At 40.1% G+C, this 16,110-nt stretch overlaps 1 protein-coding gene across 1 annotated transcript in view; it reads right to left on the bottom strand.

Moving 5' to 3' along the window:
* The window catches only part of CUNH18orf63 (chromosome unknown C18orf63 homolog), a 46,219-nt gene extending 41,762 nt beyond the window's left edge, over nucleotides 1-4,457 (bottom strand). Inside the window, 2 exon segments of the mRNA XM_017866085.1 lie at nucleotides 1,616-1,780; nucleotides 4,312-4,457. Coding sequence (XP_017721574.1) covers nucleotides 1,616-1,749 — 134 coding nt within the window. The 5' untranslated portion in view covers nucleotides 1,750-1,780; nucleotides 4,312-4,457.
* Nucleotides 4,458-16,110: the final 11,653 nt, after the last annotated feature.

The raw sequence follows: 16,110 nt of genomic DNA, 5'->3' as shown, positions 1-16,110 counted from the left end.
CCAAATGAACTTAAAACAAACATCATCAGAATCAAATTACCATTAATAATTTCATTTCAAGGTTCAAGGGAAAGATAGGAAAAATACAAAAAGAATACAACTTGAAATCTGAAAACCTTCAACATTACGAATCATCAAAGAAACAAATTAAAATAACCATTAGGATGTATATAGGGTTACCCTGAAAACCAACATAGGCCAATCTGTTTCTGGTGGCTTCATATTTGTTGGAACCCAGGTGTATCAGGTACTTGCCTTGGCAAGGCCTGCCATTATCTGACACAGCCAAATGCTAATAGAGAGAGCTCTGCAATCTCTATTCAAGACTCTCTGTCAATTACCACCAGGGTGAGTTGAGATAACCCCACTCTGTGGGCATGGCTACCTTCAATTTGAGGGCAAACAGAAGAAAAACCTCACTTTAGGTTTTCTACCTATTTTAATATTTCCAAAAGGAGTCACAGATTAAGTCCTTAACAGGTATCAAATTATACTTTAGCAGGAAGGGTACAGGCTCCCTGATGCCCTTGGGTGGGAAAATATGCAATAGAGAGAAGAAAAACTTTGTAAATAAGAGGAAAATGAAGGACACCCCAAAAGTGGCTTCCTTATTTCTTGCCTCTGGGTATCTTCTAGTTGTTTGTTCTTCCCTAAGCAATTCATTTAAATATAGAATCTTCTCATGTGTTCTATGACTCTTCCTTTGAGTGCCTCAAACAATTTAAAGGAAGGTCCTCAGTAATCATGGAATTATACTTTAGGTTTCCTCTAAGCTGTTTTTTTCTTTTCTTCTTTTTTTTTTTTTTTTTTTGAGATGGAGTCTCACTCTGTTGCTCAGGCTAGAGTGCAGTGGCACGGTCTTGGCTCACGGCAACCTCTACCTCCTGGGTTCAAGCGATTCAACTTCAAGCGATTCAACTGCCTCAGCCTCCTGAGTAGCTGGGATTACAGGTGCCGGCCACCACGCCCAGCTAATTTTTTTGCATTTTTAGTAGAGATGGGGGTTTCACCATGTTGGCCAGGCTGGTCTCGAACTCCTGACCTTGTGATCTGCCCACCTTGGCCTCCCAAAATGCTGGGATTACAGGCGTCAGCCACCATGCCTGGCCCTCTTAAGCTGTTTTTCAACGACTATGTGGGATCAGATATTTTGAGACAGATCCTAGAGAAATACTTCTTAGTGTCTTATACTGACTTGAGAATTAAGAAACTACTAATCTAAGATGTTTATAGGATCTCTAAGGGCCCCACCTACTAGAAATACCTACTGGAAAACAGTAGGTATTCCATAAACATTGATTAATTAGGACCTCTACATTTCTGGGAGCCTGAATTTAATTCATGAATGTCTGTGGAGATTTTAAACTTTTAAAAAGCACGTAAGAGGTCACAAATATAAAAACTCAACAGTGACATAATTCTATTGCAAGTATTTTAAGTCCCTGCTTAAATGTAATCCAATATACCTGGTCAAAACAAAATATGACTTCCTTTATTTTAAAATTATGAAAACAAATTGAGTGAATGAGTATTTTGCTTTATAGAAAATTCCTCTAAAACAGCTTTTATAGGTCTTAAAGTTTTAAAAGTCTTAGTTATAAGATGTATTTTTTACCTGCACATCTTCATTTGTATAGTCCTTATCTCAGTATCTGCCACTTTATTACTCAGTATTATTCTGACAGCACAGAGTTTGTTTAAATCTGGAAGTGTGATGAAGAACAGAGACTGCTGCCTAGAATCATTCATACTTTCTGACTGAGTGTCTCAGCAATCAGGCCTTTAAAAATAAATAGCAAAAAAAGGTAGTAAATTATCTTACCAATAGAGTTCCAATACCAAGTCAGCACACAATATTTGATATTGTTTTAGAACAGGATCATACAAACAAGTTAGTTTGCAAACTTCAGCAGTTAAGTATCACTGCCATTTACCTTTAAGGTCTTCTAATGATTTTCTATGATTTTTGGTACAAGTTTTAGTAAGATATAGTTCACATAACATAAAATTCACCCATTTAATGTGTACAATTCAGTTTTTTACTGTATTCAGAGTTGTGCAACCATCACTGCAATAAATTTTAGAATATTTTCATCACTCCCTTTTCTATAACAATAATTATTTTTTAAAAGTCAAAATGTATAGCAAAGTATTTTGTTGTTTCAGATTTTTCTGTAAAGCACTTCAAGGTTGAGGAATATATTACTTGTCATTGTACACGAAAGAAAATGTTTACTGAAGTCTCTAAATTCTTCCCTAGTTTTTGTTTCCACTAATTATCCAGCTTTCAAATTCTATTGGAGGCACAGTTTACAGTTGATAATTCACAAGGTATACCTTTGAAGTCTACATTACGTTTTACTACAGAAACAAAAACTAGAATATAAAAGTAAAGCAACCTAGTGAAGCATCAGTACTCTAACTTGCACAAATACATTGGGGAAAAGTAAGCTGGACTCTAGTACTTTCAACTTTTCAACATCAACATGTTTTTTCTTTTTAAGAAAGAATAACATACTGGCCCGGGGAATGTGCATTGTGAACAGCCTTCTGATCACAATGCTGAAATGAGTTTGTGGTGTCATCAGAGGAATGCTGGCAATGCCCTTTGGCTCCAACACATCTCCCTCACTCTAGCATCACAGTGTTTGAAATTCTCATCACTAGAGAACCACTTGGTTCTTTTAAAAATAGAAGTAGTCTTACAAAGGTTAACATAAATTCACACGAGGTGTTGATGAATTAAGATGATTCCTGGTATCATTAACAATAAAAATATTCCCTTTCTGATTTGACGTTTTGAAACGTTAAAAAGAAAAAAAGTACAAAGTTGCAAGGTAAACACTGCTGACTTCACAATTTTAATTCTCTTCACCCGAAGTTTTTTAGTAGAGAGCATCAATAATGATCAAGGTAAAATATATGGCAAAAGGGTGATTACAGCTTAGGCCCAGGACAAATACATGTTTTAAAGAAAATAGGGCAAAGACATGGGCGAAAGTTTGTGATCTGTTACTTTCATTTCTAATGCAGATTTCCCACTAAAATTACTTTCTTTTTTTTTTTTTTTTTTTTTTTTGTCTTTTTGAGGCCGAGTTTTGCTTGGTCGCCTAGGCTGGAGTGCAGTGGCGCGATCTAGGCTCATTGTAACCTCCGCCTCCCAGGTTCAAGCGATTCTTGTGCCTCAGCCCCCCAAGTAGCTGGGATTACAGATGTGCGCCACCATGCCCAGCTAATTTTTGTATTTTAGTAGAAACGGGACTTCGCCATGGTGGCCAGGCTGGTCTCAAACTCCTGGGCTCAAGCGATCCACCCACCTCCGCCTCCCAAAGTGCTGGGATTACAGGCATGAGCCACTGCGCCCGGCCTAAAATTACTTTCTCTCTCATTTTTCCTCTAAATCACAGTAGGAATGTAAATTCCAGGTCACCAAAAAATTCCTGGGTGCAAGTCCTCCCGTTCTGCCAACCCTCAAATACTCATGGATTGCAACACTGTATGTAAACAAGAGTGATCTGTTCAAGGATAAGCATGAATTTATTAGAATTATCACTATTTTTTAATTTGGGGAGTTCCTGGTTGGCAAAACTTGCAGATTCAAAAAGAATGATGTTTTCTTTGGCTAGGCTGTAGAAGAACTGTATCGTGAACTCAAAACGTAGGCCAAGCCTTATTCTGATCTACGGATGTGCTATTAACACCCCGTCCAGGGAGTCGCTCCGCTACGCTTCTGTCCCAGGAGTTCATCTTTGTTCCCAGTCCCCAGCAGGGCAAGGAACAAGCGCCAGGAGCACGCGACAGGAACCTGCACAATGCTACACACGTGAGGACTCGGAGAACCCCAAAGAACCAACACTCTGGGAGCGCCCGGCAGCTCGTGCAGGGCCGTGCACGAAGCCTGGGGCCCGCGGGCCCCTCGGGAGCTCCACAGGCCTCTGCCTACGAGGGACCCTTCCTAAAAGTCACTCTGGGACGCGGGGTTCAGGGCGGCCCCAGACCCGGCTTCCCGCTGCCCCCAGGCGAGCGCCCACCCCCCATCCGGCCTGGCTTCTCTGTCCGCAGCAATGGCCGTGAGTGGAAACCAATCTAAGGTCTTTGTTCGGCTGAATCCATTTCAAAAGGTTTTTCTATAAATTTCCAATATAATAAAATGCCCGAAAACCGGGACTCACGGGTCTTTACAGATGAATACAATTTTTTTCCTGCTCCAAACCAGCGTCCTCAGGGCGCCGGCACCCGGATCTGCCCTCAGAGCGGCCCAGACCTGCTCCTCCGCGACCGTGGGGAAGAGAATCAGGAAAATGGTCTTACAAACGGGAAACGCAACGCTTCCAACGCCCACGGCCTCCGGCACTGCAGATGTGCCGGCTTTCTCCTCAGGGGCAGGAAAGGGCGGGTGGGCGGCAAGGCCTCCAGCGGCCTCCCTCGCTTCCGCTCTGCCTCCTTCAAGCAGCTGCCCCCCAGGCCAGGCCTCCTGGCTTCTGCGAGGCGTCGACTGAGAGCCCGCGCACCTCAGCTGCCTCCTCGCCACCCTCAGGAGACGCTCCCGGCTCCTGGCTTTCCTCACGGCCCTCAGGAGCCAATCCCAGCATTCCCTGTGCTTTCCCAGCGTGCCCTGCGCTCTCCCAGCATGCCCTGCAAGCCTTGTGCTCCTGGCACACAATGCAGGTCAACTTTTCCCGCCAACGCAGGAACCGATCAAAGCCGGCCATGGATGACTCAGTGAATCCCTGAGAGCGTCTCTCAGCCCACGCAGGTGTGGGTGAGGCCGGGACACAAGGTTCTGGACGCCCTCCAAGAAGGGAAAGCTGAATGAGCGCAACACGTCCAATCGGGAGCTCCAGCGCTGAAGCCCCGGCTAACTGCGTGCCGCACAGGGCTGCCCAGCCTCTGGCCTCCGCACGTTTCCCCCCAGATTCTCATGCTTGACTTTACAGCTTCTGCAGTTCCTTTAGTGGTGGGAATCTCCATGACTGGAACATCTTCATGCCTGTGTGGAGGGGAAGCGTGGTGGTGCAAGCTCGTGGGAGCAAATGCCCGAAGCGCCTACCGTCGTGCAGATGCATTTCTAGGGGCTGCTGCTAGAGCACTACGCAAACAGCATTCCCAGTCTTCGTGGGACGCACATTTTACGTGGGAGTTGGAGGAAAACAGATAAGCAAGATAAATGCGCAAAATCTTAGTACGGCAGATGGCGATAGGTGCATTGGAAAAAAATTAAGTAGGGTAGGGAGGCGGGGAGTGCCAAGGAGAAGTCATTAGGTTTAATAGCATGGTCAGGAAGGCCTTGTGGAGAAGAGGATGTTTGAGAAAGACATGAAGGCGTTGAGAGTGGGCAGCCTCCTGCATGTCTCAGGGGGGAATGTTTGTTAGGAGAGAGGGAATCCTACAAAAGGCCAGGGCAGGAGGGGCACCAGCTGGCTGCAGTAGAGCAGGAAAGAAGTGGCTCCCTGAGACCAGAGGAGATACAGAGAGCCAGACAGGGTTAGGCCCGATAAGCCATGAAAGCATTAAAGGTGCATCCAGCCTACTGTGCTGGAATGGACTGAAGGGGACAGAGAAAGGATGAAAAGCAGTTAGGAGGCAATGGCAATAAGGAGAGAGGTGGCTTGGATCAGAGCAGTGGCAGTGGAGAGGATGGGATGGGATGGAATTGGATTCTGGATATACTTTGAAATTAGATTTAATAGGATTTGGATATGGATTGATGTGGGGTCTGAGAGAGAGGGAGAGGAATCAAGCATCACTCCCGGGTTTTTATACTAAGAATTCAGAAGGATTGGGTTGCCATTAATTACAAAGGGGAAGACTAAGAGGAGCAAGTTTGGAGTTGTTGACATTGAGAAATGAAGAGGAACAATAAGAGTTCTGGGGAAAGATCTGCATCTAATAGATGTTATTTAAAACCCTAGACCAGATTGGATCTCCAAGAGAGTTCATGTAGGAAGAAAAGGAACCCTCACACTGGATCCCGGACACCCCAGTATGAGGTCGGGGAGATGACAAGGAACCTCATGGGTGGAATTTCAGGAAATTTTCATTAAGTCAGAGATTTGCTACTTTTCAATCCCACATCTTCCCAGCTCCCAGATGTGGTATTGTGAAAGAATGAGATTTTATATTGTGTTTAATGTCTAATCAGAGTCATTTACCTATTTTATTTGCAAAATAATTTTTGGCAAAGAGGAATGTTTTTAGATATCCTCCTATCAATAAGAATGTGTTCAATATTTATAATTGGTTACTTATGTGAGATCATAGTAAATGATTATCACAAGGTTGTTTAGACAAATCAGCCTCCTAAGACAAATACACTTGACATTAATTGAACAAAACACAGTCTTCTGAAATAGTCTAACAAATGTAATGTCTCAAATTTTAACACTTACAATCTGAAGGTTTTATGTCACAGTCCTTGGAATTATTAAAACAAACCTTTTAATCAAGCCAGAAAATCTCTTTGTCCTACTTGGTATATACACATGGGGAAAGAAACCCCTCTGTTCTATGAAGACAGGTAAAAAGTAAATATAGATTCAATTTAAATTTTGTGATAACTGTGGATATTCACTAGCCTTTCCTATGTATCTAAACAAAGGGAAGCCAAGTGTTCTTTATTCCAAAAAGCACATGTATCAACATTTTCTGTTCTTAATCTCTGTGCTATTGAACTTATGGCCCCTGGTTTTAACAATAATTTTAACCAAGGCAGAATTAAAAACGTTTGAAGTTTGTTTGTTTGTTTGTTTGTTTTGAGATGGAGTCTTGCCCTGTCTCCCAGGCTGGAGTGCGGTGGCACGATCTTGGCTCACTGCAACCTCTGCCTCCCAGGTTCCTGCATTTCTCCTGCCTCCGCCTCCCAAGTAGCTGGGACTACAGGTGTGCACCACCACGCCTGGTTAATTTTTGTACTTTTTAGTAGAGATGGGGTTTCACCATATTGACCAGGCTGGTCTTGAACTCCTGACCTTGTGATCTGCCTGCCTCAGCCTCCCAAAGTGCTGGGATTACAGACGTGAGTCACAGTGCCTGGTATGAAGTTTTAAATTATGTTCACATTACCAAATACCAAATAGGCCATTTCTAATCACATAAAAGGTGCTTAACAAATATTTATTGAATGGATTCACAGACAGATGTCTCCCAAGCTTTTATGTTATGCCTGTGAGAAACTGGTACGATTTTATGTCATGAATTCTGAATCTTGCTACCATCTTCGATTTAGCTGATATGCTCAAAACCAAATTTGAGATTCACTTTGAGCAATTGTGCAGGACTTGAGGAAATGCATCTTTATATATGCATAAGAGGAGCTGTTGTTTAGTGATTAAGAGCATGGTCTTTGGGGCCAGGCTGCCTGGATTTGAATCCTGGTTCTGCCAATTACTAGCTATGTGATGTTAAGGTGAAACTTAGCCTCTCTGTACTGCAGTTTCATTACCTTAAAAATAGGGATTCTAATAGTACTTTTTAGGGTGATAATATACCCCTTAACATAATAAAGGAGTTAATGCACATTAAATACATAACATACTTACATCAGTACTTGATATAAGGACAATTTAAGTGTCAGTTATAGTTGATACTAAAACCATGGGAAGAAGTATAAAACAGGCTATGGAGGCTCTGGTTTTAATACTCGTCACATCTACTATGTGTCCTTCGGCCTGATAGTTTGCTTCTCTAAGATGCTGTTTGACCATATGACACATGGAAATGATAGTCACTAGCTCAGAGTCTTCTTGTTAGGATTAAATGAGATAATGTATATATGTATATAAAATGTTTGGAAATACTTCTACATAATTAACACTTACTGAATGTTAGTTCATCTTCTTATTAACTTTACTCTTGTTTTATCTTACTTTACCACCTTGGTTTTCCTTTGCTTTGGTTTTTATCTGCTATAGATTGAGTCATGTGTCTTCCCCAATTCATATGTTGAAGCTTAACCCCCTTACATGTGACTATATTTGGAGACAGGGCCTACAAAGAGGTAATTAAGATTAATGAGATCATAAGGATGGGGCTGAGCATATGTCAGGAGGACAAGCTAGAGGAGCTACCCACTCCAGGGCCTCCTTTCTGTGGAAAGCTGCAGAGACATCAGGAGGACCTGTCTGCAGAGAGGAGCTACACACTCCAAGGCCTCCTCTGAGCTATTGTGTCACTCAATAAACCTCCTTTGCTTTGCTCACCCTTCTCGTATCCACATACCTCATTCTTCCTGGATGCAGAAGAACTCAGGACCTACTGAATGGCAGGGCTGAAAAAGCTGTAAGACAAACAGGGCTGAAACACACCCCTTGCTCACCACGTTGCAGGTGAAAAGGAAAGAACTGTAGCCCTTCAGGACCCGAGACCTGTGAGCTCCCCAAGCTAGGGTTGTGACTCCTTCTTTGGGGCCCTGCGGTTCCTGGAGTCTCCAAGCTTCTGGGCAACACCACATTCCCTGGTGGCAGCCGTGGAAGCTGCTTGCAGGGTGCCTGGTGCAGCTGTAGCCTTGCAGAGAGCTGGCGCCTGTGTCAGCACCTGGAGCTGCCCACCCTGCTGCAGCAGCCAGTGTACCTGACTGTGTGCAGTGGCTGAACCCCATGCTTGCTCGCTCACACACCCCTTGTCCCTCCACACCTGGCTCACCACTGGCAGGCATGGGATCCAGACCAGTAGTGTGAGCCGAGTGCTGCCTGCCAGGCCAAGTGAGTGGAATAAGCCCAGGGGACCTGAGCAAATCTCAGGCAAAGGTGCCACCAGCCACAGAGGTTTCCTGCCAGAAAAGTGACACCCCAAATATCCTGTAACTGAATCATTGTACTTTATGCATAATTCCTTTTTTGCTATCCTTTAGCGAAGTTCACTTGAATATTCTGACAGTGCTATAAGAAAGCAAAGTAAAGGCTATGCATCCCCACTTGTGCCACAGTAATGAAAAGAGAAGAGTAGTGGTGGGTGGCAAGGAGTGATATTGGTAATCACTGAGGGAATTGAGGGAAAGAAGGATCCAAGGGATGCAGTTGCATACTTGGACACTAACATCCAGGGTTTAGTTTCTTCTAGAATCAACCTTAGAGTTCCTAGACTATTTTAATCAAGGTAGATAGCTGTGTATCTGACATGTGACTCCCAGCAGCGTAGGGTATGAAAATGCCATTGCCATCTCCATTGTTCCAGTTGTGTTACTTACCAAGCATCTCAGACTTGGACTTAATCAAGTCCAAGTTGATTACAGCACACATTTTCGTTGTAAACTATTTTCACGCTGCTGCTGATGTTAGCCTCCCTTTCCTTGTTTTCTATACTGGAAAAGAAATAAAACAATATTTCAACTTTAGTAGAGGTCATGGAAAAAAATTTAAAACTTTGCTGGTACTCTTGCTAGTGATACATAAGTAAGTAAATCCACATTTCTCAGTGTGGTTACAATGTAATTATGATTTTCCATGTTCTTAAAATCTATCTTCTGGATCACATTTACGCCCTTATTCATTCAAAAACATTTATTGAACATCTGCTGAGTGCTAGGCACTGTGCTAGGTGCTGGAGATAGCAATGTGATTAACCATCATTGTCCCAAAGAACCCATGGCCCAATGAGAGAAACAGCCATGTAGATGGACGATGTAGTTGGTGTGTGTGATATGACCAAAGAATCAAGGAAGCACTGAGAGGGCACCTAATGGGAGGGACGGGTGTGGTCAGCACATGCCTCCTCCAGGAAATGACTCCTAAGCTGAGTCATAAAGAGTCCTCAACCCTTGGCCAATACAGAGAAAGTGGGAGAAAGGAGGTAAAGAGAGTACTCTGGCAAGGGAGAGGACTTGAGCAAGGGTATGGAAGTGAGGAAAGTGTGCTGTGTGGAGAACTAAAAATAGCTAATTCTTGCTGGGTTCTAAGGTGTGAAGCAGAAATGACAAAGGATAAAGCTAGAGAGATAGGCAGGTACCAGATTTTGAGTGATCTTGTATGTTGTGGTAAGCAATTTGGATTTTGGTTATCAAGAGACATGGGAAAGTCTTAGGCAAGTTGTGATATGATCAGATTTTAATTTTGAGTCCAGTCCTGTATAGAGGATGGATCTGAAGAGGTCAGGACTACAGGTGAGAATAATTGAAGTTATTGAATGCAGGGTATGCAGGTAATCCTGGAAGGAAGATCTGGAGCAAAGACTGTAGGAAGAAAGAGAAGAGCACTGATTGGAGAGATGTTTAACAGGTAAAATCTATAGGACTTGGTGATGAATTCAGTTTTGATGATGATGTGGATGATTCCCAAGCTTCTGACTTGGATCACTGAGAAGGTTAGCCTTTGTGTCCCCACCCAAATCTCATCTTGACTTGTAATCCTCAGGTGTTGAGGGAGAGACCTGGTGGTGATTGGATCATGGGGGCAGTTCCTTCATGCCGTTCTCGTGATAGCAAGTGAGTTCTCATGACATCTGATGTATTTATAAGTGTTTGATAGTTCCTCTCTTGCTTGCTGCTTCTCTCTCCTGCCACCCTGAGAAGAGGTGCCTTCTGTCATGATTGTAAGTTTCCCATGGCTTCCCCAGCCATGCAGAACTGAGTCAATTAAACCTTTTCTTTTCTTTATGTATTACCCAGTCTCAGGTAGTATCTTCAGAGCAGTGTGAGAACGAATTAATACAGTGACCTTATGAAAATGGCAGCATCAACTATTTCATGGAACTGTGTAGAACCCTGGACACTTTACAAAGTTAAATATGATATCTGGAATTTCCTTTTTACCATTTTACCCTTGTTCAATTTATGCTGGAGACAAAAGAGATTTAAAAAATAAATTTTATATTTCAACCATGTCCTACAATTAAACATTTACTGTCCTTATTGACCTTCTCCTACTTAAAGATGGACCTACAAGAAAAATGTGTCTAAGGACATATTTACAGTAAGATGCCCTACATAATTAACTTGTCATTGAAGTTACTGAGGAAAATTCCACTATGTGAGCAATGAACTTCAGACATTTGTTTTGGGTTTATGGTAAGATATTATCCGTTGCTCTCTGCTCCTTGTTCTGCCTTGGCAATCCAAATGATCAGAGGCTCTCAGCAGACGTGCTGGTGGGTTATAAATGTACATGAGGGAAAAACAACTTTGAGTCATAAATGCTTTATTTTAAAATGAATAAAACCTTTAAAAATTTAGTAAAGTTTGGGAATTACTGCTAATAGATAGGGAATCGTTTAGAAATCAACTAAATATGGTATGTCCACTAGTAATAGAAATATTTTTGGAAGGAAAAAATTAACCTGTGCTAACATGATATTTAAAAGACATGGATATACTACAGATGATCTGTGTAGATATTTAAAGATTTCATTTGCATAGAAGTGCTCATTTGCTGAGGGAACCAGCTCTCTATTGTTGATATAACTATTTGCCTATGGGCAGGAAAGATCTGCTCAAGTAGGTCTTGTGGATGAGTGACAGAAGGAATTAGAAAAAATAATTCAAAAAGTAACAATGCTGCTTTTCGGTATTATAATAGAAGAGAATAATGAGTGCTTTTACTTTATATTTTACCTGAGGAACTTTAAGAGTAGTATCGCTTTTCTAAATATGTATAAAACTGTCTTTACTGTATGAAAAGTCAGGAGGAGTTTATAAACATTTGTGTTCCTTTCTCTGTTATGTTTGTCTCTAAATTTGCCCCTAGATTAACTTCACATTGGACTAACTGCCAAATAGGATGCTTGTTCATCTTTGTTTGAGAATAAGGAAATCTTTTGAGTAATAATAATAATAGCACAAGCTAAAATTTATTTTTTTAATGTTTTATTTTTAATTTTGGGGGGTACATAGAAGATCTATATATTTATGGGTTCCATGAGATATTTTGATACAGGCTTGCAATGCGTAATAATCATGTCAGGGTGAATGGGTGTCTGTCCCCTCAAGTATTTACCTTTTGTGTTACAAACAATTCAATTACACTCTTTTAGTTATTTTAAAATGTACAATTAAATTATTTTTTACTATAGTCACCCTGTTGTGCTAACACATACTAGGTCTTATTCATTCTTTCTATTGTTTTTGTACCCATTAACCATCCCCACTTTCCCCTATTCCCTGTTATTACCCTTTCCAGCCTCTGGTAACCATCATTATCCTATCTGTCTCCATGAATTCAGTTGTTCTAAATTTTTAGCTCCCACAAGTAACTAAGAACATGTGAAGTTTGTCTTTCTGTGACTGGCTTATTTCACTTAAGGACCTCCATTTTCATCCATGTTGTTGCAAATGACAGGATCTCATTCTTTTTGTGGCTGAATAGTACTCCATTGTGTATATGCACCACATTTTCTTTATTCATCTGTTGATGGACACTTAGGTTTTGTTAGACCCTTATCAGTGGTTCTGCTTTTTGCCTTTTGAAGCATGTGATCTTTGTACCTACTCCCTGTTCTTACACCCCTTCCCCTTTTGAAATCCTTAATAAAAACTTGCTGGTCTGAGACTCAGGTGGGCGGCATGGTCCTACCAATATGTGATGTCACCCCTGGCAGCCCAGCTGTAAAATTCCTCTCTTTGTACTGTCTCTCTTTATTTCTCAGCCGGCCGACACTTACGGAAAATAGAAAGAACATACGTTGAAATACTGGGGGCGGGTTCCCTCAATATCTGGCACACCAACGTGGTTTTCTTTTTCCTAAGTGCTTGCGGGAACCCGATTCCTTTTGGTAGGTGCGTAGAAACGTTCATCGGTTGGGTCCACAGAAATGCTTGTTCAGCTCCCTAACGATTGGTGAGTTGTCTGTGTATTGTCTGGGGTAACTATGGGTCACACGGAGTCTAAACATTATGCCATCTCTGCTATATTAAACTCCTGTTAAAACAGGGAGGAGTTCGGGTGCCCATGGAAAATATGGTCACCCTATTCAGGGCAGTGGAAGAACACTGTCCTTGGTTTCCTGAAAAGGGAACGTTAGATGTGGAACTATGGGATCATGTTGAAGACATGTCAAATCAACAATCTAAACTCCTACTTCAAGAAACTAGAGAAAAAGAGAAAAGTAAACCCAAAGCAAGCAGAAGGAAGGAAGTAATAAAGAAAAAAGCAGAAAGTTAATGAAATTGAAGAAAGAAAACAATAGAAAAAATCAGTGAAACGAAAAACTGTCCCTTTTAAAATATCAGTAAATCTCCGGAAATGTTGACAAAGAAATAAAAAGACGAAAGTCACAAATTACAAATATCAGGAATTAAGCTGAAGATACCATTACAGACCCTGCAGACATGAAGAGGATAATAAAGGACTACTATAAACAACTCCACACACATAGACTTGAGAACTTCAATGAAGCAGACCAATTCTCTGAAAGAGTAACAACTGTTACAACACACCCCATATGAAATGGGTAATTTGAATAGTCCTGTAACTATTAAAGAAACTTAATTGATAGCTTAAAATCTCAAAAAGAAATCTCTAGACCCATATGGTCTCACTGGAGAATTCTACCAAACCTTTAAAGAAGTCTAACATTAATTTCACGAATTCTTTTCAGAAAACAGAAAAAATAGAAAAGAAGGTCCCAGTTTATTCTATGAAGTCACTATTAATCTAACATCAAAACCAGACCATTACAGTACGTAAAAGAAAACTATACACCAATATCTCTCATAAGTATAGATACAAAATTCTTAACAAAACATTAAAATGGAATACAAAATTCTTAACAAAACATTAAAATGGAATTCGGCAATATATAAAAGAATTATACAACATAAACAAGTGGGCTTTATTCCAGAGAGGCAAGTCTATTTGAATATTTGAAAATCAATAAATGTATTCCATCATATGAAAGTCTAGAAGAAACAACATTGAGTGATACAGAAAAATAATTAGATAAAATTCACACCCATTTATGATAAAAACTCTCAGAAAACTGAGTACAGTGGAGAGCTTCCTCAGTTTCATAAAGAGCATCTAGAAAGACATACAACATTATACGTACTGGTGAGAGACTGAATACTTTCTGTTTAAGAACAAGAATAAGACAAGGGTGTACATTTACCACTGCTCTTTAACTTAGTACTGGATGGTCTAGCCTGTGTGAAAAGATAAGAAAAGTAAACAAAAGGCACACATCATTTATAGGTGACATAATGATCTATGTAGAAAATGCCAAGAAATTTACAAAAAAACTGAGTTCAGCAAGGTTGCAGGGTATAAGACAAACATAAAATCAATTGTATTTTATATATTATCAGTGAACTCATAGAAACAGATAAAAACTACAATACCATTTACAGTTACTCAAAAAAAGAAATGTTTAGCTGTAAGTCTAACAAAACATGTACAGGACTTATATGCTGAAATTACAGAATGCTAATAAAAATATTAAGAGAGATTTCTAAATAAGTAGAGAGATATTCTGTATGCATGGATTGGAAAAGTCAATGTAGTAATGACAGCAGTTCTTCCCAAACTGGCATACAAGTTTAAAGCAATTCCTATCAAAATCTCCAATGCATCAATAGATACAGACAAGATTATTCTAAAATGTATATGGAAAGACAAACTAGAATAGCTGAAACAATTCTGGACAAAAAGTGGAAAGAATCATTCTACCTTATTTCAGGACTTATTGCCTAGTTACACTAATCAAGACTAGATGATATTGGTGGAAGGATAGATATATAGATCAATGGAGCAGAATAGAGAACTCAGAAATAGCTTCATACAAGTACAATGAACTAATTTTTGACAGAGGTGCAAAAGCAATTCAATGAAGGAAAGATAGTCTTTTAAACAAATGGTGCTTGAGCAACTAGATACAAGAAAATGAACCCCAGTGTAAGTGACTCAAAATAAATTATAGAATTAATGTAATACTATAAAATTTTAGAAGATAGCATAGGAGAAAATATAGGGGTTGGTAAAGTTCTTAGACATGACGCCAAAAACACGATGCATACAAGAAAAAAAGTGATAAATTGGACCTCTTTAAAATTAAAAACTTTTGCTTTGAGGAAGAGTAAGAGGATGAAAATACAAGCTACAAACTGGGATAAAATGTTCCCAAACCACATGTCTAACAATGGATCCATGTCTAGTATAAAAAAGAACTCTCAAAACTCAACATTTTAAAATTTTAAATGGGCAAATTTTAAAATGGGCAAAAGACATGAAAAGACCTTTCACCGAAGAGGATATCCAGGTAACAAGTAAGTACAGGTATATGAAAAGATGTCCCAAATTAAAACCACAATAAGATATCACTGCATACCTATTAGAAAATCGAAAATAAAAAATAGTGACAATACCGATGTTGGTGAGGATATGGAAAAATTGGATCTCTCATACACTGCTGGTAGGAATATAAAATGGTACAACCACTCTGGAAGACTGTTTAGCAGTTTCCAAAAAAACTAAACATACGCTTACCATATGTCCCAACAGTCACACTTCTGGGCATTTATCCTAGAGAAAATAAAAACTTATGTTCACACAAAAACCTATACACTAATTGTTCATAGCAGCTTAGCTGTAATAGCCAAACACTGGAAACAACCAAAATGTCCCTCAATAGGGGAATGGCCAAATAAACTGTGATACTCTTGTGCATCCATACCACGCAATAATACTCAGTAATGAAAAGGCACTGACTATCGATACATTTAAAAACTTGGATGGATGTCAGAGGCATTATGTTAAGTGAAAAAAGCCAATCTAAAAGGTCATATTTTATATGGTTCCATTCATATAACATGTTTTAAATGAAAAAATTATATAGATGGGAAACATTGCTGGTTATGAGGGGCTGGGGTGGTATGGGAAAGGCAGTGGGTATAACTATAAGGGGGTAGCAACAGAGAGACCTTTGTGGTGATAGAACAGTCTATATCTTGTTTGTGGTGGTTGCCACAAATCTACGGAAGTCCTAAGACAGGATGGAACTAACATAGTCCTCCTTATCCACAGTTTCATTTTCCGTGATTTCATTTACCAACTGTCAATCACAGTCCAAAAATATTAAGTAAAAATTTCTAGAAATAAATAATTCTTAGGTTTAAAATTGTGCAACATTCTGAGTAACATGATTAAATCTAGCACCTTCCTGCTTTGTCCTCACATCCCAGCATATGAA

Source organism: Rhinopithecus bieti, unplaced genomic scaffold (genome assembly GCF_001698545.2).
Source record: "Rhinopithecus bieti isolate Rb0 unplaced genomic scaffold, ASM169854v2 scaffold_84002, whole genome shotgun sequence".
NCBI lineage: Eukaryota > Metazoa > Chordata > Mammalia > Primates > Cercopithecidae > Rhinopithecus > Rhinopithecus bieti.
The sequence above is the reverse complement of the archived record's forward strand: the minus strand, read 5'-3'. Positions and strand labels throughout refer to the sequence as shown.